The 27,939-nt window shown below is 61.6% G+C and overlaps 3 protein-coding genes across 3 annotated transcripts; 1 reads left to right on the top strand and 2 right to left on the bottom strand.

Annotated features, from left to right (window-relative positions):
• Positions 1-1,189: 1,189 nt before the first annotated feature.
• CCHCR1 (coiled-coil alpha-helical rod protein 1) lies at positions 1,190-8,141 on the top strand (the record flags this gene model as incomplete). The annotated part of the gene is made up of 10 exons (XM_084280794.1): positions 1,190-1,213; positions 1,391-1,468; positions 2,838-2,975; positions 3,558-3,641; positions 4,504-4,589; positions 5,816-5,928; positions 6,896-6,947; positions 7,498-7,576; positions 7,746-7,788; positions 7,871-8,141. The coding sequence occupies 10 exons, from the start codon at positions 1,190-1,192 to the stop codon at positions 8,056-8,058; spliced, it is 885 nt and encodes a 294-aa protein (XP_084136920.1). The 3' UTR covers positions 8,059-8,141.
• A 3,856-nt stretch (positions 8,142-11,997) lies between these two features.
• LOC311204363 (butyrophilin subfamily 1 member A1-like) lies at positions 11,998-16,260 on the bottom strand (the record flags this gene model as incomplete). The annotated part of the gene is made up of 8 exons (XM_084280795.1): positions 16,128-16,260; positions 15,401-15,748; positions 14,916-15,197; positions 14,077-14,181; positions 13,842-13,862; positions 13,529-13,549; positions 13,166-13,198; positions 11,998-12,686 (listed from the first exon to the last, which is right to left on the bottom strand). Exons 1-8 carry the CDS (start codon positions 16,198-16,200, stop codon positions 11,998-12,000), a joined length of 1,572 nt encoding a protein of 523 aa, XP_084136921.1. The 5' UTR covers positions 16,201-16,260.
• A 4,762-nt stretch (positions 16,261-21,022) lies between these two features.
• On the bottom strand, positions 21,023-24,945 carry LOC311204370 (butyrophilin subfamily 1 member A1-like; the record flags this gene model as incomplete). Its single annotated transcript, XM_084280801.1, has 8 exons — positions 21,023-21,716; positions 22,193-22,225; positions 22,463-22,483; positions 22,954-22,977; positions 23,192-23,296; positions 23,539-23,820; positions 24,157-24,504; positions 24,873-24,945. 8 exons carry the CDS (start codon positions 24,943-24,945, stop codon positions 21,034-21,036), a joined length of 1,569 nt encoding a protein of 522 aa, XP_084136927.1. The 3' UTR covers positions 21,023-21,033.
• Positions 24,946-27,939: the final 2,994 nt, after the last annotated feature.

Raw genomic sequence — 27,939 nt, forward strand, 5'->3', positions numbered from 1 at the left:
ACCTACCTCCCAGTGTTCCCAGTAACCTCCAGTGCTCCCAGTAACCCCCTTCCCAGTGCTCCCAGTAACCCCCTTCCCAGCATTTCCAGTAACCCCCCCTCCCAGTGCCCCCAGTAACCCCCTTCCCAGTGCTCCCAGTACCCTCCCAGTGCTCCCAGTACTCCCCCCCAGTGCTCCCAGTAACCCCCTTCCCAGTGCCCCCAGTAACCCCCTTCCCAGTGCCCCCAGTACCCTCCCAGTGCTCCCAGTACCCGCTGGACACCAGGACCCCCATTGACAGGCCCCTGTGGGCGGAGCTGGAGGCCGAGAAGGGGCGTGGCCGGGCGCTGTGGGCGGAGCTTGAGGCCATGCGGGGCCGTGTCCGCGCGCTGGAGGCGGAGCTTGAGGCGGAGAAGGGGCGTGGCCAGGCCCTGCGGGCGGAGCTGGAGGCCGAGAGGGGGCGTGGTCAGACCCTGTGGGCGGAGCTTGAGGCCGTGAGGGGGCGTGGCCGTGAGCTGGAGGCGGAGCTGGAGGCCCAGAAGGGGCGTGGCCGGGCCCTGTGGGCGGAGCTTGAGGCCGAGAGGGGGCGTGGCCACGCGTGGGGGGCGGAGCCTGGCGGGGACCAGCGCCGGGAGGAGGTGAGACCGGGGAGTTGCCCCCCCCCCCGGGGTGTCCCCAGGGTGTCCCCGGGGTGTGTCCCCCCCCTAGAGACCCCCAGGGTGTCCCCGGGGTGACCCCAGGGTGTCCCCAGGGTGTCCCCCTGTCCCCAGGTTGTCCCCGGGGTGTCCCCAGGGTGTCCCCGGGGTGTCAACCCCCCTCCCCAGGGTGTCCCCAGGGTGTCCCCAGGGTGTCTCCGGGGTGTGTCCCCCCCTTAGAGGCCCCCAGGGTGTCCCCGGGGTGTCCCCGGGGTGTCCCCCCCCTCCCCAGGGTGTCCCCAGGGTGTCCCCAGGGTGTCCCCCCCCATCCCCAGGGTGTCCCCGGGGTGTCCCCGGGGTGTCACCCCCCCTAGAGACCCCCCAGGGTGTCCCCAGGGTGTCCCTCCCCTCCCCATGGTGTCCCCGGGGTGTCCCCCCCCCTCCCCACGGTGTCCCCAGGGTATCCCCGGGGTGTCCCCCTGTCCCCAGGGTGTCCCCGGGGTGTCCCCCCCCTCCCCAGGGTGTCCCCGAGGTGTCCCCAGGGTGTCCCCGGGGTGGGGTGACAGGGTGTCCCCATGTCCCCAGGGTGTCCCCAGAGTGTCCCAGGGTGTCCCCTCACCCAATGGTGTCCCCAGGGTGGCCCCTCCCTGTCCCCAGTGTCCCCCCATGTCCCCTGTCCCCATCCTGTCCCCAGTGTCCCCCCAGTGCTCCCAGTATCCCCAGTGTCCCCCCAGTGCTCCCAGTGTCCCCAGTGTCCCCTGTCCCCCCGTCCCCAGGCCCAGCGGCTGCTCCAGGCCCAGCTCAGCGCCCTCGGCCACATCCTGACCCTGCAGGAGCGGGAGCTCAGCCGGGAGGTGGGGGGGTCCTGGGGGGCTGGGGGGGGATTTGGGGGGGTCCTGGGGGGCTGGGGGAGGATTTGGGGGGGTCCTGAGGGGCTGGGGGGGGAGTCCTGGGGTGCTGGGGGGGTCCTGAGGGTGCTGGGGTGGGGGCTGAGGGTGCTGGGGAGGGGGACGGAGGGTGCTGGGGGGGATCGGGGGGGGTCCTGGGGGGCTGGGGAGGGGTTTGGGGGGTCCTGAGGGGCCGGGGGGGGGATTTGGGGGGGTCCTGGGGGGCTGGGGGGGGGGCTGAGGGTGCTGGGGAGGGGGACGGAGGGTGCTGGGGGAGATCTGGGGGGGTCCTGGGGGGCTGGGGAGGGAGTCCTGGGGTGCTGGGGGGGTCCTGAGGGTGCTGGGGTGGGGGCTGAGGGTGCTGGGGAGGGGGACGGAGGGTGCTGGGGGGGATCGGGGGGGGTCCTGGGGGGCTGGGGGGGATTTGGGGGGGTCCTGGGATGCTGGGGGGGTCCTGGGGTCATGAGGGGGGGTCCTGGGGTGTCCTGGGGGGCAGGGGGAGGGGTTTGGGAGGTCCTGAGGGGCTGGGGGGGGGATCCTGAGGGGCTGGGGGGGGGTCCTGGGGGGTCCTGGGATGTTGGGGGGGAGCTGAGCTGGGAGGTGGGGCTTGGGGAGGGGTCCTGAGGGGGAGTCCTGGGGTGCTGGGGGGTGGTCTGAGGGTGCTGGGGGGGTTCTTGAGGTGCTGGGGGGGATCTAAGTGTACTGGGGGGGGGGGGTCCTAGGGGGCTGGGGGGGTCCCTGAGGGTGCTGGGGAGGGGGACTAAGGGTGCTGGGGGAGGTTTGAGGGTAATGAGGGGGGGTCCTGGGGTCCTGGGGGGGGGGGTCCTGGGGTGCTTGGGGGGGAGGTTGGGGTGCTGTGGGGGGTCCTGGGGTGCTGAGGGGGGGTCCTGGGGCACTGGGGGGAGAGATCTGGGGTGCTATGGGGGGGTCCTGGGGTGCTGAGGGGGGTTCCTGGGGTGCTGGGGGGGGAGGTCGGGGTGCTGAGGGGGGTCCTGGGGTGCTGGGGGGAGAGATCTGGGGTGCTATGGGGGGGTCCTGGGAGCTGTAGGGGGTCCTGGGGTGCTGTAGGGGGTCCTGGGGTGCTGGGGGGGGAGGTTGGGCTGCTGGGGGGGGTCCTGGGGTGCTGTGGGGGGAGGTTGGGGTGCTGTGGGGGGTCCTGGGATGCTGGGGGGGGTCCTGGGGTGCTGAGGGGGGGTCTTGGGGTGCTGGGGGGGGGGCGGTGTGAGGCTGGTTTTGGAGGAGGGGGGGTGTTAGGGTGGCTTTGGGGAGGGGGCTCAGCAGCTCTGGGTGCCCCAGGACACCCACACATCCCCCTCTTTGCCCCCCCCCCCCAAAGCTCCCCCCCCCCGGGGAGCCCCTGGGGGTGGCCCCCCCCCGGCTGCGGGCGCTTTTGGGGTGCTGGAGGGAGAAGGTCTTCGCCCTCCTGGTGCAGCTGCGGGTGCAGGAGGAGACACAGAGGGGGCTGCGGGCGCAGGTGGGTGTCAGGGGGGGGGCTGGGGGGCACCCCGACCCCTGGGTGCCTCCTGGGGTCCCATCTGGGGGGCTCCTGGGGGTCCCTGGGTCCCATCTGGGGGGCTTGGGGGGTGTTCAGGGGGCACCCAGACTCCTGGGTCCCATCTGGGGGTCCCTGGGTGCCTCCTGGGGTCCCATCTGGGGGGCTTGGGGGGCACCTGGACTCCTGGGTCCCTTCTGGGGGGTCCCTGGGTCCCTTCTGGGGGTCCCTGAGTGCCTCCTGGGGGGTCCCTGGGTGCCTCCTGGGGGTCCCTGGGTCCCATCTGGGGGGTTTGGAGGGGGTTTGGGGGGCACCTGGACTCCTGGGTCCCATCTGGGGGTCCCTGGGTGCCTCCTGGGGGGGTCCCTGGGGTCCCTGGGTCCCATCTGGGGGGTTTGGGGGGGGCTTTGGGGGGCACCCTGGCTCCTGGGTCCCATCTGGGGGGTTTGGGGGGTTCCCACACTCCTGGGTCCCTCTTGGGGGTCCCAGTTGCTGGGGTGGTTCCTGGGGGGCTCCTGGGTGCTGGGGTCCTTTTGGGGGGGTCCCAATGTGGGGGTTCCCCAGGTGGGGGATCTGGGGGCCGCGCTGGCCGCGGGGACGCGCCGGGTGACGCTGCTGGAGCTGAAGCTGCGCCAGGAGACGGACCAGGTCAGTGTGGGGGGGTACTGGGGCATACTGGGAGCCCGTGGGGCCATACTGGGAACATATAGGGCCATACTGGGAGCCCACAGAGCCATACTGGGAACACATAGGGCCATACTGGGAGCCCACAGAGCCATACTGGGAGCCCGTGGAGCCATACTGGGAACATATAGGGCCATACTGGGAGCCCACAGAGCCATACTGGGAACATATAAGGCCATACTGGGAGCCCACAGAGCCATACTGGGAGCCCGTGGAGCCATACTGGGAACATATAGGGCCATACTGGGAGCCCACAGAGCCATACTGGGAGCCTGTGGAGCCATATTGGTGGTCTACAGGGCTTTACTGGGGGTATATGGTCCATACTGGGGCATACTGGGAGTCTGTGGAGCCATACTGGGAGCCCTTGGAGCCATACTGGGAACATATAGGGCCATACTGGGAGCCCACAGAGCCATACTGGGAGCCCATGGAGCCATATTGATGGTCTACAGGGCTTTACTGGGGGTATGTGGTCCATACTGGGGCATACTGGGAGTCTGTGGAGCCATACTGGGAGCCCTTGGAGCCATACTGGGGTCCATGGGGCCATACTGAAAGCTTTACTGGGGTACACGGGCCATACTGGGAGCCTGTGGAGCCATACTGGGGGGGTCCACAGAGCTTTACTGGGAGTATATGTGCCATACTGGGGCATACTGGAAGCCCGTGGAGCCATACTGGGAGCCCGTGGAGCCATACTGGGGCTCCACGGGGTCATACTGGTGGCCCGGCTGCCCAGTGGGTGGTATCCCAGTATGTAACTGGTGTGGGGGGTGGCCCGGGGGCGGGGATACTGGTGGGGACATGGTGCCCCCTGTCCCAGCGCCGGGCGCTCGAGGTGACGCAGCAGCAGGGACGCGCCCACGCCGCTGAGGAGGCACTGGGAGCACTGGGACGGGCAGCTGCCAGGTACTGGGAGGGACTGGGAGGGACTGGGGGAACTGGGAGGATACTGGGAGAGACTGGGAGGGATGTGGAAAGCACTGGGGTGGGCTTGGGAGGGACTGGGATGAGACTGGGAGGGACTGGAGGGAACTGGGATGAGACTGGGAGGGATACTGGGGGACTGGGAGGATACTGGGAGGGACTGGTAGGGATGTGGAAAGCACTGGGGTGGGCTTGGGAGGGACTGGGATGAGACTGGGAGGGACTGGAGGGAACTGGGATGAGACTGGGAGGATACTGGGAGGGACTGGGAGGGATGTGGAAAGCACTGAGGTGGGCTTGGGAGGGACTGGGATGAGACTGGGAGGGACTGGAGGGAACTGGGAGGGACTGGGATGAGACTGGGGGGCACTAGGAGATACTGGGGGGGGACTGGGGTGATACTGGGAGGGACTGGGGTGATACTGGGGGGGGACTGGGAGAGACCAGGGTGACATTGGTGGGGGGACTGGGGATTACACCCCGTCCCTGTGTCCCCACCCTGTCCCCCCACCCTGTCCCCCTGTGTCCCCTCTGTCCCCATGTCCCCCCCCTCCCCGTGTCCCCCACCCTGTCCCCATCCCTGTCCCCATGTCCCCCCCGTCCCCCTGTCCCCGTGTCCCCATCCTGTCCCCACCCCATGTCCCCCCACCCCATCCCCATGTCACCCCCGTCCCCGTGTCCCCCACCCCATCCCCATCCCTGTCCCCCTGTCCCCCCATCCCCTGTGTCCCCATCCTGTCCCCACCCCCATGTCCCCCCACCCCATCCCCATGTCCCCCATGTCCCCGTGTCCCCATCCTGTCCCTGTCCCCCTGTCCCCCCTGTCCCCCCATCCCCCGTGTCCCCATCCTGTCCCCACCCCCATGTCCCCCCACCCCATCCCCATGTCACCCCCGTCCCCCTGTCCCCCACCCCGTCCCCCCTGTCCCCATCCCTGTCCCCATGTCCCCCCCATCCCCCTGTCCCTGTGTCCCCCACCCCATCCCCATCCCTGTCCCCCTGTCCCCCTGTCCCCCCACCCCATCCCCATGCCACCCCCGTCCCCATGTCCCCCACCCTGTCCCCATCCCCGTGTCCCTCCCTGTCCCTATCCCTGTCCCCCCGTCCCCCTGTCCCCCATGTCTCCCCATCCCCGTGTGCCTCCCTGTCCCTATCCCTGTCCCCATGTCCCCTCCATGTCCCCCCCTGTCCCCCCCCCGTCCCCCCAGCCTGTCGGAGGTGGTGACAGCGCGTGAGGCGCAGGTGACAGCGGCCACCCAGACCCTGGGGACACTCAGCACCCGCCTGAGCCGCGCCGGGCGCCAGCTCCGCGTCCTGAGGGGTGCGGGGGGACGGGGGGGACATGGGGACAGGGGGGGACGGGGGGACATGGGGGGACAGGGGAATGGGGGGGACATGGGGGGAACAGGGGGGGGACAGGGGACAGGGGGACATGGGGGGACAGGGGGACAGGGGACAAGGGGGACAGGGGGGGACATGGGGGGACAGGGGGACAGGGGGGGACATGAGGGACACAGGGTGAGGGGACATGGAGACAGGGGGGACATGGGGGGACAGGGGGACATGGGGGGACAGGAGGACGGGGGGACAGGGGAGGACAGGGGGGGACGGGGGGGACAGGGGGGGACATGGGGACAGGGGGACACAGGGATATGGGGGGACATGGAGGGACGGGGGGGACATGGGGGACGGGGGGGACAGGGGGGACGGGGGGGGACATGGGGGGACAGGGGGGACAGGAGGACAGGGGGGGACATGGGGACAGGGGGACATGGGGAGACATGGGGGGGACAGGGGGACATGGGGGGGACATGGGGGGACATGGGGGGGACATGGGGACAGGGGGACATGGGGGACATGGGGGGGACATGGGGACAGGGGACGGGGGGACATGGGGACACAGGGTGAGGAGACAGGGGGACACAGGGGAACAGGGGGACACAGAGACACACGGGGGGGGACATGGGGACACAGGGACATGGGGATGAGGGGGACAGGGGGACATGGGGGGACACAGAGGGACATGGGGACACACAGGGGGACACAGGGGGACATGGGGGGATACGGACGGGGACAGGGTGGGGGGACATGATGGGACATGGGGGGATGGGGGACACAGGGACACACGGGGACACAGGAGGGACATGGGGGGACACAGGGAGATGGGGACATGGGGGGGACACGAGGGGACATGGGGACAGGGTGGGGGGACAGGCCGTGTCCCCTCCTCATCCTCCCCCTGTCCCTGGGTGCTGGTGGCCTCGGTGACGTCCCCGTCCCTGTCCCAGAGTTGGTGGCCTCGGGCCGGGCGCGGTGGCAGCGGGAGCCGACGGGTGACAAGTGAGTGACAGGGGGGGACAGAGGAGCCCGGGGGGACACGGGGACCCCCAGGGGGACACGGGGACCCCCAGGGTGGCACGGGACCCCCAGGGTGGCATGGGGACCCCAGGGTGACACGGGGACCCCCAGGGTGACACGGGGACCCCGAGGGTGGCACGGGACCCCCAGGGTGACACAGGGACCCCAAGGGTGGCATGGAGACCCCAAGGATGGCATGGAGACCCCAGGGTGACACAGGGACCCCCAGGGTGGCATGGGGACCCTGAGGGTGGCACGGGACCCCCAGGGTGACATATGGACCCCCGGGGTGACACAGGACCCCCAGGGTGGCATGGGGACCCTGAGGGTGACACGGAGACCCCAGGGTGGCACAGGGACCCCAAGGGTGACATGGGGACCCTGAGGGTGACATAGGGACCTTGGGGACAGTAGGACACCTTGTCCCTGCCCTTGGGGACCCCAGGAGTGTCCCCCACCCCCTGGCCATGACCTGGGAGGTGACACTGGGGGAGGTGACCCCACGGTGACCCCGCGGTGACGTTGTCCCCAGCCCCCTGGCCAAGGTGACAGCGGCCAACACCCGCCAGCTCCCAGGGACGGTGACACAGGAGGAGGTGACACGGGACCAGGTGACACATGGGGGGGACAGTGGGGGGGACACACTGTGGGGGGGTGGGGGTGACACGAGGGGCCAGGGGGGTGACAAGGGGGACACACCGGTCCGGGAGGGAGCTTGGGGACACGGGGGGGGGGGTGGCTGTTGTCCCTGTGTCACCCCCTGTGTCACCTTGTCCCCAGGTCACCCCCTGTGCGGACAGTGTGGCCCCCCCGCCGGGCAGAGGTGAGACCCCCCTCATGTCCCCCCCTCAGTGTCCCCCCCAGTGTCCCCCCTCCCTCAGTGTCCCCCCCGTGTCCCCCCCCAGCCGCCCTCCTCTCCCTCGTCACCCAACTCCAAGCCCTGGGCGCCGCCATCCTTGGGGATGATGACGCCGACGATGACATCATCACCACCGATGACATCACCCCCACACCCCCACCCCCACCCACTGGGCTCAGGACCCCCCACCCAATGGGGAACAGCACCAGTTCAACCCAGTTTGGCCCAGTTTAGCCCCGGAGCTTCCAGTAACATCTCCAAGCGGGATAATTAACGAGCTTCCTCCTCATTAACGAGGCCTCATTATGATAATTAGCGCTGGGAAATGAAATGAATATGCAAATGAAGTCCCTCCCACTAAGGGGAACCTGGTCCCCCCGTGGTCCATAGGGGAATCCCGGCTCCATCATCATCCTCTTGGGCTGGACGTGGGGGTCTCTGCTCCTCATCCTCTTCCACAGGATGCAGGGGGTGGGGTGGGGTTGGGTTGGGTTGTCTTGGGTTGGGTTGAGTTGGGTTGGGTTGGGTTGGGTTGAGTTGGGTTGGTTGGGTGGGGTTGAGTTGGGTTGGGTTGAGTTGGATTGGGTTGAGTTGGGTTGAGTTGGGTTGAGTTGGGTTGGGTTGGGTTGAGTTGGGTTGAGTTGGGTTGAGTTGGGTTGGGTTGAGTTGGGTTGAGTTGGGTTGGGTTGAGTTGGATTGGGTTGAGTTGGGTTGAGTTGGGTTGGGTTGGGTTGAGTTGGGTTGAGTTGGGTTGGGTTGAGTTGGGTTGAGTTGGGTTGAGTTGGGTTGGGTTGAGTTGGGTTGAGTTGGGTTGGGTTGAGTTGCGTTGGGTTGAGTTGAGTTGTCTTGCGTTGGGTGGGGTTGGGTTGAGTTGGGTTGGGTTGGGTTGAGTTGGATTGGGTTGAGTTGCGTTGGGTTGGGTTGGGTTGAGTTGGGTTGGGTTGAGTTGGGTTGGGTTGAGTTGGGTTGAGTTGGGATGGGTTGAGTTGGGTTGGGTTGAGTTGGGTTGGGATGGGTTGAGTTGGGTTGGTTGGGTGGGGTTGGGTTGAGTTGGGTTGAGTTGGGTTGGTTGGGTGGGGTTGGGTTGAGTTGGGTTGAGTTGGGTTGAGTTGGGTTGAGTTGGGTGGGGTTGAGTTGAGTTGAGTTGGGATGGGTTGAGTTGGGTTGGGTTGGGGTTGAGTTGAGTTGTCTTGGGTTGGGTTGGCCTTGGGTTGGGATGGGTTGAGTTGGGTTGGGTTGAGTTGGGTTGGGATGGGTTGAGTTGAGTTGGGTTGGGTTGAGTTGGGTTGAGTTGGGATGGGTTGAGTTGGGTTGGGTTGAGTTGGGTTGGGATGGGTTGAGTTGGGTTGGTTGGGTGGGGTTGGGTTGAGTTGGGTTGGGTTGAGTTGGGTTGGTTGGGTGGGGTGGGGTTGGGTTGAGTTGGGTTGAGTTGGGTTGGTTGGGTGGGGTTGGGTTGAGTTGGGTTGAGTTGGGTTGAGTTGGGTTGAGTTGGGTGGGGTTGAGTTGAGTTGAGTTGGGATGGGTTGAGTTGGGTTGGGTTGGGGTTGAGTTGAGTTGTCTTGGGTTGGGTTGGCCTTGGGTTGGGTCTCCACCTCCCACCCAATCCGAGGGGAGAACGTTGGGATCCACGTCCACAAATGGCGCCATCGGAGGCCACGCCCATCGGATGCTCAATAAATGACCCATTTCCGGCCTTTGCTGATGTCATTGCTGGGTGGGGGTGGGATCGATCCTCCATCTCCATGGAGCAGGATGGGTCCCCTGGACCACCCAGCACCACCCAGGACCACCCCGCACAAGGGTGGGATGTCAAGGGTGGGATCATCAAGGGAGGGATCCCAAGGTGGGGATCTCAAGGGGAGGATCCCAAGGGTGGGATATTGAGGGTGGGATCTCAAAGGTGGGATCATCAAGGGTGGGATTCCAAGGGGAGGATATCAAGGATGGGATCTCAAGGGTGGGATCATAAAGGGTGGGATCTCAAGGGTGGGATACTAAGGATGGGATCATCAAGGGCGGGATCTCAAGGGGGGGATTTCAAGGGTGGGATCTCAAGGACAGGATCTCAAATGTGGGATCATCAAGGACTGGATCTCAAATGTGGGATCATCAAGGGTGGGATCATCAAGGGTGGGATCCCAAGGATGGGATCTCAAAGGTGGCATCTCAAGGGTGGGATCTCAAGGGTGAGTCCTTCCAAGGGTGGATTCCCAATAGGGGGGATCTCAAGGGGGGGAATTCCAAGGATGGGATCTCAAGGGTGGGATCCCAAGGATGGGATCATCAAGGATGGGATCTCAAGGTGGGGAATCCCAAGGGTGGCATCTCAAGTGTGGGATTTCAAATGTGGGATCATCAAGGATGGGATCTCAAATGTGGGATCATCAAGGGGTGGATCTCAAGGGGGGGATTCCAAGGATGGGATCTCAAGGGTGGGATCATCAAGGGTGGGATCCCAAGGATGGGATCTCAAAGGTGGGATCTCAAGGGTGGGATCCCAAGGGGGGGGATTCCAAGGACCAAGGGTGGGATCTCAAGGACAGGATCTCAAAGGTGGCATCTCAAGGGTGGGATCTCAAAGGTAGGATCTCAAGGGTGGGATTCCAAGGATGGGATTCCAAGGATGGGATCTCAAGGGTGGCATCATCAAGGGTGGGATCCCAAGGGGGGGATCTCAAGGGGGAGAATTCCAAGGATGGGATCTCAAGGATGGGATCTCAAGGGGGGGATCTCAAAGGTAGGATCTCAAGGGTGGGATGTAGGAGCCTGACTGGCTGACCAAGGCCACAGCTACCTGCTCTTGCAAAAACAGCCTTAAGAATTCCCTAACAAGGGGCTGAAAAGCCTGGGACTGGGAACCTGTAACGAGATCTCCTGGTACTTCACAATTCCACTGTGGTGAGAGAGACCTGATAGGGTGCAGATGACCTTTCCCCCACCCCCCCTATTCTGGCCCCTAGTTATGTAACCCTCAGATGTATATAAGCAGCTCCTGGCTTGAAGAAAGTGAGCTGGGGTCTGGGATTTGACGTGGGAACTCACAACAATCTTGTTCTGCCTTCTGCTGGGCTACGGGCAGTCTGCACCCCCTTCTCATCCTCACCCTGTTCTGGGAGCTCCTTACAAAGGGAGTGATTTCTCCAGCTCAGGGGGGTGCAGGGATGTTGTCAAGGTCAATCCCTTCAGCCATCAGGACCCAGTTGCTGGCAGAACTGCTGCCTCCTCAACAGCCCAACCCAGCCCACCCAAACCCAACACACCCCTACACCGCCTCAGCATCCCCCTCAGCATCCCTCAGGTTCCATCCCTGGTCTCCAAAGAGAGGAGAGAGATCGGCGCTGCCCCTTCGCTCCCCTCCTCACCCAGCCATGAGGTCTCCCCTCAGCCTCCTCTTCTCCAGGCTGGACAAACCCAAGGACTCCAGCCTCTCCTCAGAAGACATCCCTCCCCCTCCCTGGCCCCCAGACCCTTCCCCATCCTCCAGACACTCCCAACAGCTCCATGTCCCAAACTGCACCCAGTCCTCAAGGCAGCTGCAGTGAGCTCCAGTCAACTCAAGTCATCTCAAGCCAAGTCAACTCAACCCAAAACCAACCCCACCCACAGCCCAACCCAGCCCACCCAAACCCAACACACCCCTACACCACCCCCAGCTCCACAGCAGCACCAGACCCCTCAGGGGCAGCAGCAGCCACCCCAGTCAGTACTGGGAATTGTCTCTTTCCCAGAGCCCCAGGGGGGGGATCCTTTCCCCACTCAGGACTTTCCTCTCCTGCTGCCCCTGAAGCTGCTCTGGGACAGAGAGGCTTTGGCACAGGGAGCCCAGTCCCTAAACCAGCCGCCTGCACCCAGTGCCCAGCTCGGAAGGGACGGAGGGAAACACACCCCAGGCCTGATCCCAACAGGATGGGAGGATGCAGAGCTGGGGTGTCCTGGGGACACGGGGTGCTGGCAGAGTGGGGGCTCCCCACGACCAAGACAAGGGGGCTTGAGTTGCCCTGATTCCCCCCACCTCCCAGCCCTGCCCCCTGCTCACCCTGCTGGGAGCTGCCCCCAGGCTCCTGCTCCCACCACTGCTCCAAGCCCCCTGCAAACCCCCTTCAGCAGCAGCCAGGAACCAGCACAACCCCCCAGGAACCCCCACGGCCACACTGCATGGTCACACACACAGCTTTATTGAGTCCTGTCCTGCTCTGCCTGGGCAGGGGGGGCTGGGGTGGGGCTGAGGGGCTCATCTGCTCCGGGGGCAGGGAGGAGAGGAATGTGGGCAGGGTCTGCAGAGGGACTGGGGCTCTGTGGGGCTGCAGTGGACATGGAAGTTGGGAAGGAGGTGCTGTCCCCGAGGCACAGCTCGGTTCCCTCTGTCCTCACCCAAAACCAGGGTCGGATGGTCTCTCCATTGAACGAGGCTGGTGGGAAAGTGTGGATCTCAGCCCCACTGTGACCATTGATGAAAGTCACCAGCCCCCCCGGGTAGTCCAGACAGACCCAGACTCTGCTGGGGACCCAGGACATGGACAGGCGGGTGCAAGGAGAGGTGAGAGACTGAAACTGCCCTTTGTAGTGCCCCATCCCCCAGATCCCTTCTTCAGGGCTCATGTGTATATCCCCCATCCGGTTCACAGAGTCCCTGGCAACCCCTACAGCCCACTCTGAATCCCCTCCCACCTTCCCCTTCACGTCCACCTCCCAGCAGTGCCTCCCCTCACTGAACTCCTCCTGGCCCAGCACACAGGGCCGACACATAAATCTCTGAGGGGTGTTGGGCAGGTCCTGACATTCGCTTCCACATCTCACACTTCTCCCATCCCGGGACAGGACAAGCCTGGGATGAGCCGTGTTGGGATCCAGGGTCACCATGTCTGCAGGGACAGGAGGAGCCAGAGCATCAGGGGCAGAGTTCAGCGCTGGGCAGGTTTCACCCCCCTGGGGACAGGATCTGCACCATGGAGCGAGACACAAGGCATCTCCTTCCTCCAAGATGTCCCATCCCAGGGCCAGTCCCAGCACAGCCACAGCCGAGATCTATCCCATGGGAACAGGAACGAGTGGGGCTGCGGCTCCAGTGTGGAGGGGCAGGATGGGCAGGCAGCGGCTGGGTCTGGGCAGTGCCTGGGGTGTTAGGGGAGAGATGGCTCCTCTTGGCTCCACTGATGGAGCTCACGAGGGGTGGGACAGGACAGAACACAGTGGGTGTGCAGCCCAGTGCCACACTCAGGTTCTGGGAGTCACCCAACACCCCCAGGCACAGCCAGTCCCATGCACTGCCCAGCCCAGATGCCCCTTGCACACGAGGAACGGGAGGAGAACCCCCCAGAGATGCACCCAAACCCCCAAGTACCTGGAACGTGGGGATGCAGAAACTTCCTCCAGGCTACAAGGAGAGAGGAGAGCTGGTCACATCACAGAGCCTGTCCCAGCACCTCTGGGCAAGGCAGAGGGTGCATCCCTGTGCTGACGTCCCCGAGCTGCCCACCAACCCAGGCATTAAATTTCTGGGTGCTGGACCCCATGTTGTGCCAGAGCTCAGGGACACTCACCCAGGGCTGTAGCTAGTTGTGCTGAAACCACGTGTGATCAGGGGGACATCTCCTCATCCCCCAACTGCCCATGAGGAGCCCTCAGAGCTCGGGCACACCCCAAATGCCTCTTTGGGAAGGGAAAAACCCCCAAGCCCTGGGATGGCTCCTTCCCCCAGACTCACCCAGTTCTGCATCCCGCTTCCCTGGAAAGCAAAACCAAGAAGAGACATGTGACCAGAGGGAACAACCACTGACCCCCAGGGCTGATCCCACAGGAGCTCACAGAGCTCGGGCTGATCCCCAGCTCCTCCTTTTTGGGGAGTTGGACCAGACCTGCCTGGGTCCCAGGAATGGCTCCCTGACAGCCCATCCACTGTCAGCCCACCCAGGCTCTCTGGAGCTCAGCCCCAATGTCAGGAACCCCCAAAGCCAAGTCCCTGCTGGGGGCTCCTGTGCCAGGAGGTTTTGCTGGGGGAAGGGGCCAGAAGGACTCACCCAGCTCTCTGGACAGCAGCACTGGAAAGCAAAGGCAGAGGAAGAGGAGGTGAGGAGAGCAGCTTGCTTCCTCAGCAGGAACAGCTCCAGAGGGTCTCTGGCACCTTCCCACCAGCCAGGCGCTCTGGCCGTGCTCCCTGTCCCGCCACCCACACCCCACCGTGTCCTCATCCCCTTCTGTCCTTCCCAAAGAGCTTTTGGGTGGAGGCAACACGTCCCTCGGGGGCAAACGCACCTTTCCTTCTACAGAGAGAAGCTGTGAGGCCAAGGAGCCCAAGGGAGAGCGGGAGGAACACGACCAGAGCATCCATCCAGGGACGGGCGTTGTGTAAAAAGGGAGCTGGGAAACAAACAGATCCGCAGGGAAAGGGACCGATTTCTGCTCGTGTCCGTGGGGAGAAGGACCCAGAGACCCCCGACCCACACCCCCACGCAGCCCTTGTCCTGCAAGCCCTGGACTCAAGGGCACAGAGCCCCCTCATGTCAGGGAAGGCCGCAGGCCTGCCCGCGTCCTAGCTCTCTTCATGTAGGCCCTGACAATATCCTCACGTTCCCATGAGGCAGGAAAAGTCCCTCTTGCTGAGAGGATCTTAATAATGACATTCTCAAAACACAGTGGCCGTGATGACAGGGGTACAGGCTGCCCTGAGCCAGGAGTTATGGGAAGAACTGGGGAGTAACGGAACATGTGAAGAAGCAGCCAGAGTAAGATGGTCACACAGCCGGTGTGCGGATGCTTTTGGGCATCAAAGGTAAACGAAGGGTATTCAGCTGTAAGATGTGTTATCAGAACTCGTTATAATCACTAACTAATCAGTGGGGTGTGAACAGTGTCTGTACCCAATTAGCAGTTTTCAGCTCACCACGTTTGCAGTGAGAAATGTCTGTGATCTGTGGGATTTCACCAATAAACGGCTGCACCCCAAACCCATATCGAATGGGGTGTTGCTCATCGCTGGTCTCCACACCCCCACACCCCGGGCAGCCCCCCAAGCCCAGCCCAAAGCTGCCCCCAGCCAGGCAGCCACCCCCCGCCCTGCTCGGGCGCCGCAGGGGCTGCTGCAGCCGTCGTACCGGAGATGCGCAGGGACGCCTCCTGCTCCTGGGCCAGGCGGCTGTTCCTGACCACACAGGTCCAGATCCCATCTCCGGTCCCCGTCACCACGATGGCGTCTTCAATGTCAAACAGGCCCCTGGCATCAGGGGAACGTCTCTGGGAGACCGAGGGGACACGGTGCCCGTTGGGGTCTTTCCACAGCACCTCCGGTTGCGGGAACCATCCGGCCGATCGACACAGCACCCGGCTGCCTCCGGCCTCATACTTCTTCAGAGAGAGCTGAGGGACAGAGCCTGTGGCTGGGGAAGAGGTTGGGGTCAGGGAGGGGTGGGCTCAGCTCCAAGGCCCCCACCGCATCCCTGAGCAGACCCCTCACCGCTCCCACCAAACCCACCCCAACCTGGGCAGGACCCGCCCAGCGTTGATGCCCAACGGCCCCAGATCTCCCATCAAACACGAGCCCAGGGACACCACGACCACCCTGCAAACACCAGACACAAACCTGACACCTCCAGATACACCAAAGCTTCTCCATAAGAGTCACCATGGGTCACGGTGCAGACGTACTGACCATCATCAGAGGGTCTCAGCCCAGAGATTCGCAAGTCCAGGCTGCCTCTGGAGAGACCATCTCTGGCCAGCTCTGTCCTCCCAGCATATTCCTCCAGCTGCTCCCCAGACACGTCCTCCCCATGTCGGTAGTGGTGCACCGTTTCAGAGAGCCTGTGCCGGATCCACCTGATGTCCCAGCTCTGAGCATCCACAGCTGGGGACAAGTGACAGGGCAGCACCACGTCCTGCCCCACGGTGACACGGAGAACACGACCTGGTCCCAACACTCTGAAGTCAGCTTGGCCATGGAGAAGGACACAGAGATGGGAGATGGTGCCCAGGTTAATCAAGGGTGTTGCAGGCCAGGGCTGAGCTTGGCATTAGCCGGGCACCACATATACTGCCAGCATTGCTTTGCCCTCCCATATGGCCAAGAGACCCCAGAGGAACTGGAGCAGGACTGGGAGGACTGGAAGGAGAAGGAGGTTTCCCAGGAACCTGCTCCAGAAAACAACCTCCACCCCAGCCAGCCCCACAACTGCCACAGCGGCAAAGGGAAAGCGAAAGCATTTGGGACTGTGCTCCAGGCTGGGCTCCCCCTGCCCCATGGCAGCTCCTGCCCCACATCTGACATTCTAAGCAGGGAAAAGCCCTCACCAGCCCCACAGGATCCCTACCTGATCCCAGCCGGAGCACGTGGAGAGTCACCCAAATCCTCAGGAGGCCCCTGGGGCTCCCCAGGAGCCACATCTGCGGCTGCTGGAGAGGAGGGAGGGGAAGGGAGGCAGAGGAGGGTGATGGGGGTCACCGCCGCCCAAGAGGGGATCTGGTGAAGAAGGGCTGCCCCTGCCCCAGAGAGGAGACATAACCCCCAAATGTACAATATGGTGTCAGGAAGGATGTGAAGGCAGGAAATGAGCTGCCCGATGGCAACAGAAATTTCAAGCCCCTCCCCTCCTGAGTGTTTCAAGTCCAACTTCCTCCTACCAGAGCCCAAGCATCTCCAATAAAGCCACAGTTTTGGTTTGGGTGTTGGGCTCTGGTGGAGGTGATGAGCTGCTGGGGTGGGGCTAGAAGAAGCAGTAAGTCTCCCCCAGGCCCAGCAGAGCCAGAACCAGCTGGGCTCAAGGTTGAAGCTGGTGTTGGCCAAGGCTGAGCCTGTCATTGAACATCACAGCGCCTCTGGGAATGACACTGAGGAGAAAAATAACACAAGCAGCCACCCTTTGTCCCCAGAGAAGGAAGTGAGAACATGTGAGGAGCTGTGCTGACACCACGGCCAAGGGGGAAGTGGGGGGAGGAGGTGCCCCAGCTGCTGGGGAGAAAGATGCCCCTAGAGAAACCCATGGTGGAGCGGGTGTCCCCCCACAGCCCATGGGAAAGGCTCAGACCCCACCTGCAGCCCCTGGACAGGCCCCACGCTGGAGCAGGGGGAGACAGACAGGAGATGCTGTGACCCACATTGGAACAACCCCCTGTCAGCAACTGCAGCCCATGGGGAGAGAGACAGAGACACAGAGATGAGAGAGAGAGAGAGAGATTTGCCCTGGAACAGGTTTGCTGGGGGAGGCTGGTGACCCCCCAGAGGACTGGGACTGAGGGACACTGTGACTGCCGACTGCACCCATAGCAGAGACCCACAGCAGGGCAGCTGGGGAATGGATAACGCCCTGGGGAAAGGACTCAGGTTGGAGAGGTTCCTGGAGGACTGTCTGCTGTGGGTGAGACCCCATGGTGCAGCAGGGGGAGGGTGTGGAATCAATGCCCCCCCCCACCCTCCCACCGAGAAGGAAACCAACTTGCACGGGACTGAGCGAAGCCCCCAGCTCCCAGCCCCTGCCCCCCTGTGCTGCCATCGGGGGAAGAAGGGAGTGAAATCATGACTAGAGTGACGTCTGCTAAGAAGGGAGCGGGGAGGGAGGTTACAGGTGTTTTAAGATCTGGAAAAGGAAACCAGCTCATGAAGAAGTAACCGAGAATCCCATTTTCTCCCAGTCCCTGCCCCCCTGCACTGCGAGCCAGGGGAAGAAGGGAGCAAGATCCTGGCTAAAGGGAAGTCTGCTTAGAATGGACGGGTGGGGGGAAGGTGTTTTAAGATCTGGTCGTGCTCCCAACTCCAGTTTCTTCACTGTCCTTTGTAGTGTAGTGGAATAAATTAGGTAGTTTCTCTCTTCTTCACTTTGTGTTGAGTCTGTTTTGCCCACATCATTGCTGACAGAGCGATCTCTCCCTCTCCTTATTTTGACTCCTGAGCCTCTTAATATATATTTTCTCCCCTGTCCAACTAAGAAGGGGAGTGATAGACTGACTTTGGTGGGCATCTGGCCTCCAGCCAGGGCTAAACCACCACAGTCACCTGTCCCTCAAACCCAGCCAGGGCAGCTTGTGGCTCCTAATTGTTGGCACCAATTCTGCACAGGTAAAACAATCCGACCAGGATCGCTCCCGCTCAGTTGAACACAACTTCTCCTGGGCAATCAATTCAAACAATCCAGGGGCTGGTTTTGGAGAGGGGAATGGTAAAAATAACCCTTCTGAAGCATGGAAAAAGGATCAGCCCCTTTTTCATTCCGTGGTGCCAAGAGAGAAAAGGGAATTAATATATCAATCCACACAAACACTTGTACTTCACAGGACAAGTCAGTCCTGTTCACAAGTGTCTAACTCAGGGCTGGCTCCACAAGAGCACAGAATCACAGAATCACAATGCTGGAAGAGACCTTTGAAGACCATCAAGTCCAACCATTCCCATTGACCCTTTTTTTGAACACATCCAGGGAAGGTGAGTCAGCCCCTCCCTGGGCAGCCTGTTCCAGCCCTGACAACTCTTTCAGGAAAAGATTTTTTTCTAACATCCAATCTGACCCTGCCCTGGGGCAGCTTGAGCCCATTGCCCCTTGTCCCATCTCCTGTCCCCTGGCTGAAGAGACCATCGCCCACCTCTCTACAACCTCCTTTCCAGTAGTTGTAGGTGGTGAGAAGGTCTCCCCTCAGCCTCCTCTTCTCCAGGCTGAACACCCCCAGCTCCCTCAGCTGCTCCTCAGAGGATTTGCCCTCCAGCCCCTTCCCCAGCCTGGTTGCCCTTCTCTGCACTCGCTCCAGGACCTCCAGGTGCTTTTTATAGAGGGGAGCCCAGAACTGGACACAGTACTCAAGGTGTGGCCTCACAATCCTCTCCCCAGACCTACTGGCCACACTGTTTATGACACAAGCCAGGATGCCCTTGGCCTTCCTGGCCACCTGGGCACGCTGCTGGCTCCTGTTTAGTTGGCAGCCACCCAACACCCCCAGGTCCTTCTCTGCCTGACAGCTCTCCAGCCAGTCTCCCCAGCCTGTAGCGCTGCTGGGGGTTGTTGTGTCCCATGTGCAGCACTCTGCACTTGGCCTTGTTAAACTTCATCCCCTGGGTCTCAGCCCATTGGTCCAGTCTGTTCAGATCCCTCTCAAGAGCCTCCCTGATGTATGACATCTCATGCTCTGTTGTTAATTTAGGTTCATTTGGGTCACTAGAATGCTTTAGCACTTCTAGGAAAGGCTGCAACTGTGAGTTGGTAAGGCCCAAATAGGGTTGAATCCAATTTCATGCCCCCACCTTTATTTGGCCTTCATTAAGGGGTTTGATGTTCATGTCCAGCTCGACAGGCTGCGGCCCTTACCTGCCTTGCAGCCACAATCACACCCAGGTATTTCCACAGGGATATTTCTCTGACCTTTCTCTGGGGCAATGACCAGACCCCATTGTTGCAGGCCATAAATCATAGACTCATAGAATCCCAGCCTGGGCTGGGTTGGGAGGGACCCCAAGGGTCCCAGAGCTCCAACCCCCTGCCACAGGCAGGGACACCAACCTCCAGGCCTGGAGCTACACAAGGGTGCCCAGGGCCCCAGCCAACCTGGCCTTGAACACCCCCAGGGATGGGGCACCCACCCCCTCTCTGGGCAGCCCCTTCCAGCCCCTAATATCTAATTTAAACCTTCCTTTCTTTAGTTTTAATCCATCCCCCTTGTCTTGCCATTATCTACCCTTTGAACAAGCTGATCCCCTCCTGTTTCTCAGGGACTGGAGGCTGCACTGAGGTCCCCCCACAGCCTTCTCTTCTCCAGGCTGACCCAGCCCAGCTCCCTCAGCCTCTCTCCGTGGGGAGCTGCTCCAGCTCTCTTGTTCCATGGCTTGCAACTGCTCTGCAGTGTCTGCAGCCAGCAAGATGTCACCCATACCGTGACAGCAATGCCCTGTCGGGTAGGCCTCACACACTGGGGATAGCGCTTGAGCAACAACCCCCTGACAGATGGTGGGCGAGTTCTTCACACCTTGAGGTAGAAGGTTCCAGTGATCTCATTTCACAGGCTCATCAGGATTTACAGTTGGTGCAGTAAAGGCCAATTTCTCCTTGTCCAGAGGGGCCAAGGGTATAGTAAAGAAACAATGCTTTACAGCCCACAGCCATTAGTTTTAAGGCCTTTGGGGGCGAGCAGAGCTTTCCATGGAGGAAACACCATCTGCTCCTCCTTTGTCATATGTTGCCCCATCCTCAGGCCTGTCCCCAGTGCCTCACCTCATCAGGTGTCTGCACACTGTGCCAGACCTGGCAGCTCCCCAGCTGCTCTCAGCTTCACCGGGCTCTGTCTCTGCTGCACGTCGCCCTGCAGCCCTCAAGTTTCATCACATCACGTCAAGGTCACCATATGTCATTGTAGAGATGGACCCCACACCCCACTCAGCCATCAGTGTGCTTCAGAATCCTCCAGCCCCTTTGTTGCAGCTGCACAGGCTCCTGATAGCATCAGCCAACCAGCACATGGGGACACTGTAGGCTGAAGGGTCGTTTTACACTTTGGCCATTGGTCAGCTTGTTCTGCTGGGCTGCGGGCAGTCTGCACCCCCTCTTCATCCTCACCCTGTTCTGGGAGCTCCTTACAAAGGGAGTGATTTCTCCAGCTCAAGGGGGTGCAGGGATGTTGTCGAGGTCAATCCCTTCAGCCATCAGGACCTGGTTGCTGGCAGACCCACTGCCTCCTCAACAGCCCAACCCAAGACACCCCTACACCACCCCCAGCTCCACAGCAGCACCAGACCCCACAGTGGCAGCAGCAGCCACCCCAGTCAGTACTGGGAAATGTCTCTTTCCCAGAGCCCCAGCAGGGGAAATCCTTTCCCCACTCAGGACTTTCCTCTCCTGCTGCCCCTGAAGCTGCTCTGGGACAAAGAGGCTTTGGCACAGGGAGCCCAGTCCCTAAACCAGCCGCCTGCACCCAGTGCCCAGCTCGGAAGGGACGGAGGGAAACACACCTCAGGCCTGATCCCAACAGGAGGGGAGGATGCAGAGCTGGGGTGTCCTGGGGACACGGGGTGCTGGCAGAGTGGGGGCTCCCCACAACCAAGACAAGGGGGGGGCTGGGTTGCCCTGATTCCCCCCACCTCCCAGCCCCTGCTCCCTGCTCACCCTGCTGGGAGCTGCCCCCAGGCTCCTGCTCCCACCACTGCTCCAAGCCCCCTGCAAACCCCCTTCAGCAGCAGCCAGGAACCAGCACAACCCCCCAGGAACCCCCACGGCCACACTGCATGGTCACACACACACAGCTTTATTGAGTCCTGTCCTGCTCTGCCTGGGCAGGGGGGGCTGGGGTGGGGCTGAGGGGCTCATCTGCTCCGGGGGCAGGGAGGAGAGGAGTGTGGGCAGAGTCTGCAGATGGGCTGGGGCTCTGTGGGGCTGCGGTGGACATGGAAGTTGGGAAGGAGGTGCTGTCCCTGAGGCACAGCTCAGTTCCCTCTGTCCCCACCCAAAACCAGGGTCGGATGGTCTCTCCATTGAATGAGGCTGGTGGGAAAGTGAAGATCTCGGCCCCACTGTGACCATCGATGAAAGTCACCAGCCCCTGTGGGCAGTCCAGACAGGCCCAGACTCTGCTGGGGACCTGGGACAGGAACAGGGGGGTGCGAGGAAAGGTGAGAAACTGCCCTTTGTGGTGCCCCATCCCCCAGATCCCTTCTTCAGGGCTCATGTCCATATTCCCCTTCCTGTTCACAGAGTCCCTGGCCACCCCCACAGCCCACACTGAATCCCCTGCCACCTCCCCCTTCACCTCCACCTGCCAGCAGTGCCTCCCCTCCCTGAACCCCTCCTGGCCCAGCACACAGCGCAGACACATAAATCTCTGAGGGGTGTCGGGCAGGTCCTGACATTCGCTTCCCCTTCTCACACTTCTCCCATCCTGGGACAGGACAAGCTGAGGATGAGCCGTGTTGGGATCCAGGGTCACCACATCTGCAGGGACAGGAGGAGCCAGAACATCAGGGGCAGAGCTCAGCACTGGGCAGGTTTCACCCCCTGGGGACAGGATCTGCCCTATGGGGCAGGACATTGGGCATCTCCTTCCTCCAAGAGATCCCATCCCAGGGCCGGTCCCAGCACGGCCACGGCTGAGCTCAGTCCCTTGGGAACAGGCACTGGTGGGGCTGCGGCCCCAGTGTGGAGGTGCAGGATGGGGAGGCAGCAGCTGGGTCTGGGCAGAGCCCTGGGTGTTGGGGGGAGATGGCTCCCCTTGGCCCCACTGATGGAGCTCACGAGGGGTGGGACAGGACAGAACACAGCAGGGGAACAGCCCAGTGCCACACTCGGGGTCTAGAAGTCACACAACATCCCCAGGCACAGCCAGTCCAGAGCACTGGCCAGCCCAGATGCCCCTTGTGCACGAGGAATGGGAGGAGAACCTCCCAGAGTGGCACCCAAACCCCAATTACCTGGAGCGTGGGGATGCAGAAACTTCCTCCAGGCTACAAGGAGAGAGGAGAGCTGGTCACATCCCAGAGCCAGTCCCAGCAGCACTGGGCAGGGCAGAGGGTCCATCCCTGTGCTGGTGTCCCCGAGCTGCCCACCCTCCCAGGCACATGGCCTTGGGCTTTCCCAGCCCCAGGGATGGGGGATGGAGAGGACGGGCAGGGAGGGAAAGGGCCGAGCACAGAGATCCCAGGACAGGACCCCAGGCTGTGCTGGAGCTCAGGGACACTCACCCAGGGATGCAGCTCGTTTTGCTGAAAGCAAAGAGAAACCATGTGTGATCGGGGGGACACCTGCTCAGCCCCCAACTGCCCATGAGGAGCCGTCAGAGCCCGGGCACACCCCAAATTCCTCTTTGGGAAGGGAAAACCCACAACCCCAGTGATGGCTCCTTCCCCCAGACTCACTCAGGGCTGTATCCAGCTTCCCGAGAAAGCAAAACCAAGAAGCGACGTGTGACCAGAGGGAACAATCACTCACCCCAGGGCTGATCCCACAGGAGCACACAGAGCTCGGGCTGATCCCCAGCTCCTCCTTTTTGGGGAGTAGGACCAGACCTGCCTGGCTCCCAGGAACGGCTCCCTGCCAGCCCAGGCCCTGCCAGTCCAGCCCGCCCAGGCTCTCTGGAGCTCAGCCCCAATGCCAGGAACCCCCAAAGCCAAGTCCCTGCCGGGGGTTCCTGTGCCAGGAGGTTTTGCTGGGGGAAGGGGCCAGAAGGACTCACTCAGCTCTCTGGAAATCGGCAGCGCTGGAAAGCAAAGGCAGAGGAAGAGGAGGTGAGGAGAGCAGCTTGCTTCCTCAGCAGGAACAGCTCCAGAGGGTCTCTGGCACCTTCCCACCAGCCAGGCGCTCTGGCCGTGCTCCCTGACCCCCCACCCACACCCCACTGTGTCCTCGTCCCCTTCCATCCTTCCCAAAGTGCTTTTGGATGGAGGCAACACATCCCTTGGGGGCAAACGCACCTTTCCTTCTCCAGAGATAAGCTGAGAGGCCAAGGAGCCCAAAGGAGAGCGCCAGGAACACGCCCAGAGTGGCCCTCCAGGGACGGGCATCGTGGAAAAAGGGAGCTGGAAACAAACAGATCCGCAGGGAAAGGGACCGATTCCCACTCGTGTCCATGGGGAGAAGGACCCAGAGACCCCCGCCCCACACCCCCATGCAGCCCTTGTCCCGTGAGCCCTGGCCTCAAGGGCACAGAGACCCCCCAGATCCCCAGGCTGCCCCCCAAGCCCAGCCCAAAGCTGCCCCCAGCCAGGCAGCCACCCCCCGCCCTGCTCGGGCGCCGCAGGGGCTGCTGCAGCCGTCGCACCGGAGATGCGCAGGGACGCCTCCTGCTCCTGGGCCAGGCGGCTGTTCCTGACCACACAGGACCAGATCCCATCTCTGGTCCCCGTCACCACGATGGCGTCTTCGGTGTCAAACAGGCCCCTGGCGTCAGGGGAACGTCTCTGGGAGACCGAGGGGACACGGTGCCCGTCGGGGTCTTTCCACAGCACCTCCGGTTGTGGGAACCATCCGGCCGATCGACACAGCACCCGGATGCCTCCGGCCTCGTTCCCCTCCAGAGAGAGCTGAGGGACAGAGCCTGTGGCTGGGGAAGAGCCCAGGGTTGGGCTCAGGGAGGGGTGGGCTCAGCTCCAAGGCCACCACCGCATCCCCGAGCAGACCCCTCACCGCTCCCACCAAACCCACCCCACCCTGGGCAGGACCCGCCCAGCATTGATGCCCAACGGCCCCAGATCTCCCCCCAAACCTCCCGGCACAGACCCAGCTGCCCAGCTTCAGCGCCTCCAGGCAGCGTCTGCACCCCCAAGGCTGCCAGACACCGTGCCAGCTCTCCTGGGGCACCAAGGGACGGCACAGGGGTCTGGGAGGGACACACGAGCCCAGGGACACCACGACCACCCTGCAAACACCAGACACAAACCTGACACCTCCAGATACACCAAATCTTCTCCATAAGAGTCACCATTGGTCACGGTGCAGACGTACTGACCATCATCAGAGGGTCTCAGGTCAGAGATTCGCAAGTCCAGGCGTCCTCTGGAGAGACCATCTCTGGCCAGCTCTGTCCTCCCAGCATATTCCTCCAGCTGCTCCCCAGACACGTCCTCCCCATGTCGGTAGTGGTGCACCGTTTCAGAGACCCTGTGCCGGATCCACCTGATGTCCCAGCTCTGAGCATCCACAGCTGGGGACAAGTGACAGGGCAGCACCACGTCCTGCCCCACGGTGACACGGAGAGGGCGGCCTGGTCCCAACACTGTGAAGTCAGCTTGGCCATGGAGAAGGACACAGAGACAGGAGATGGTGCCCAGGTTAATCAAGGGTGTTACTGTTCAGGGCTGAGCTTGGCGTGAGCCGGGCACGCTCCATGCCGCGGGTGTTGCTTTGCCCTCCCATGGCCCAGAGACCCCAGAGGAACTGGAGCGGGACTGGGAGGACTGGAAGGAGAAGGAGGTTTCCCAGGAACCTGCTCCAGAAAACAACCTCCACCCCAGCCAGCCCAACAATAGACAAGGGAAGGAGAGAACATGTGGGGCCGAGCTACGTGCTGGGCTCCCCGTGCCCCACGGCAGCTCCTGCCCCACATCTGCCACCCAGAGCAGGCAAAAGCCCCCGCCAGCCCCACAGGATCCCTACCTGATCTCAGCCGGAGCACATGGAGAGTCACCCAAAACCTCAGGAGGCCCCCGGGGCTCCCCGGGAGCCACATCTGCGGCTGCTGGAGAGGAGGGAGGGCAAGGGAGGCAGAGGAGGGTGATGGGGGTCACCGCTGCCCCCCCAAGAGGGGATCTGGTGAAGAAGGGCTGCCCCTGCCCCAGAGAGGAGCCAAAACCCCCAGAGCCCCTGCACCAGCACCCCGATGGCACCAGGAACCGGTGCTCGAGGGCAGGACGGGACCACAGCCGGGTCCCCGGGGCAGCCCCTGCTCTGCCCCACGGCCCCTCTCCAGGAGGGATCCCAAATCTCTCTAACCACAGCCCGAAATGAAGGGGAACTCTCCTGAACCCCCTGGCTAAGGAGAGGTTTCTTTAGGAAGGGGAGGGGAGGGAAGGAGCTCTGGGATGATGAAAACAATGGAGCTTGTCCAAATTCCCACGTTTCAGTGGGTGTGACGAGAGGCCCCCGCTCCAGGAGAGGAGCTGCCATTCCTCCCTCCAGCCAGGCCAAATCAAACCTCAACCAGTCTCAGTGCCTGTGAAGCGGGTGGGCTTTATGGCAGCCCCCCCACCCCCCACCAGCAGACTGGGGCTGGAGGGGGGGGAATCGCTCTTCCTCAGGACTGGGAGCCAAGTTTCTCCCCACACACACCCCGTTTCCACAGACAGACTCCACCTATGGATGGTATCTGTAAGAAACTCAGGCTTAAGCAAATGAACTCCCAGGAACTCCTTCCCAGGTGGGGGAGTGTGAGCTGGGAGGGGCTGGTCTTCAGGGATGAAGGCTGGATGTCTTCCTCGCGCTGAAGATGAGCCTCTTCCTTCTGCTCCAGAGCCTCAACCCCCCGCCCATTGCTGGGTTTTTTTTTGGGGAGCCCTTTCGAGCTGATGACGAGCTCCTGTCTGCCTCCTCATTGGTTGTTGGTCTCCTCTTCTCCTCATATTAACGCTGTGTTAATTAATTGTCTCTTAAGCTGTGTCTCCGTGGGTCTCACCGCTGTTCTCATGGAGCAGTCGGTCGGCTCCCAAACCACAGGGGTGAGGAGTGAAGGATGTTCCTGGCCTGAAAGCTCCCCATGGAGCCCACCAGCAGCCCCTCTGACTGTGGGGCTCAGGGCTTTAATAGCTGAGGGCAGAGTCCTAAGGGTTCCCTAGGTCGTTCTCCAGCTCTACCAGTGCCCAACCATGCCAGCCCGCCAGCAGTGCCTCCCAGACCCAAGGAGGGAGGGCTGAATGATGCTCCTGGCCTGACACCTCCCCAGGTACCCCACCAGCAGCCCCAGTAACTTCTGGGCTCAAGGCTTTCCCAGCCAAGGGGCCGGTCACAACATACCCCTCACGTCTACCCCCCACGCACCGAGCGGGCGCCACCACCCCGCCGGGATCCAGGCAGCATCCGCCACTGCTCCCTGCCTCGGGTGCCGACCCCTCCATCCGCAGTCCAGAGGGGCTGCCACCCTCTTCCCACCTTCCCCTGGGACCCCCCCAGTCCATCATGAGGCCCCAACTCACCTTCTCCTTCCACACACCCACAGGATGGCAACAGGTTGGTTCTCCTTTGGCTTCACCACAGGGTGCTCAGGGTCCATCCTCCCCCCCTCCCCAACCCTTTATACCCAACAAACCACCATTTTCCCCAAGAAACCATCATTTTTACCCTACAATCCACCATTTCACCCTAGAAAACGCCAGTTTTCCCTGATAAAACACTGGTCTGCCCCATAAACCACCAGTTTTCCCTGATAAACCACCAGTTTTCCCTGATAAACCACCGTTTTACCCCATAAACCATCATTTTTCCTTGATAAATCACCATTTTAGCCCATAAACAACTGGTTTTCCCTGATAAACCACTGTTTTGCCCCATAAACAATGGGTTTTCCCTGATAAAACACCATTTTACCCAACAAGCCACCATTTCACCCCATAAACACCTGGTCTTCCCTGATAAACCACTGGTTTTACCCAATAAACCACCAGTTTATCCCATAAACCACTGGTTTTACCCAATAAACCACCAGTTACCCCAATACACCACTGGTTTCCTCTATAATCCACAATTTTCCCAGATAAAACACAGGTTTTCTCCAATAAACCACCATTTTACACCATAAACCACCAGTTACCCCAATAAACCACTGGTTTCCCCCATAACCCATCACTTTTCCCAGATAAACCACAGGTTTTGCCCAATAAACCACCAGTTACCCCAATAAACCGCTGTTTTCCCCCATAACCCATCACTTTTCCCTGATAAAACACAGGTTTTCTCCAATAAACCACCATTTTACCCAATAAACCACCAGTTACCCCAATAAACCACTGGTTTCCCCCATAATCCATCACTTTTCCCAGATAAACCACAGGTTTTGCCCACTAAACCACCAGTTTACCCCATAAACCACTGGTTTTACCCCATAAACCACTGGTTTTACCCAATAAACCACCAGTTACCCCAATAAACCGCTGTTTTCCCCCATAATCCATCCTTTTCCCCTGATAAAACACAGGTTTTCTCCAATAAACCACCATTTTACCCAATAAACCACCAGTTACCCCAATAAGCCATTGGTTTCCCCATAACCCATCACTTTTCCCTGATAAACCACAGGTTTTGCCCAATAAACCACCAGTTTACCCCATAAACCAGCAGTTTACCCCATAAACCACCAGTTACCCCATAAACCACTGGTTTTACCCAAAAACCCACCAGTTACCCCAATAAACCACTGGTTTCCCCCATAACCCATCACTTTTCCCTGATAAACCACAGGTTTTGCCCAATAAACCACCAGTTTACCCCATAAACCAGCAGTTTACCCCATAAACCACTGGTTTTACCCCATAAACCACTGGTTTTACCCAATAAACCACCAGTTACCCCAATAAACCGCTGTTTTCCCCCATAACCCATCACTTTTCCCAGATAAACCACAGGTTTTGCCCAATAACCCCCCAGTTTCCCCCATAACCCCCCAGTTCTTCCCCGTTCCCAAGCTGGGAGGGGGTGGTGGTGATGGGGGGGAGGGGTGGTTACCCACCCAATC

Source organism: Gallinula chloropus, assembly GCF_964237585.1.
Source record: "Gallinula chloropus genome assembly, contig: HAP1_SCAFFOLD_245, whole genome shotgun sequence".
NCBI lineage: Eukaryota > Metazoa > Chordata > Aves > Gruiformes > Rallidae > Gallinula > Gallinula chloropus.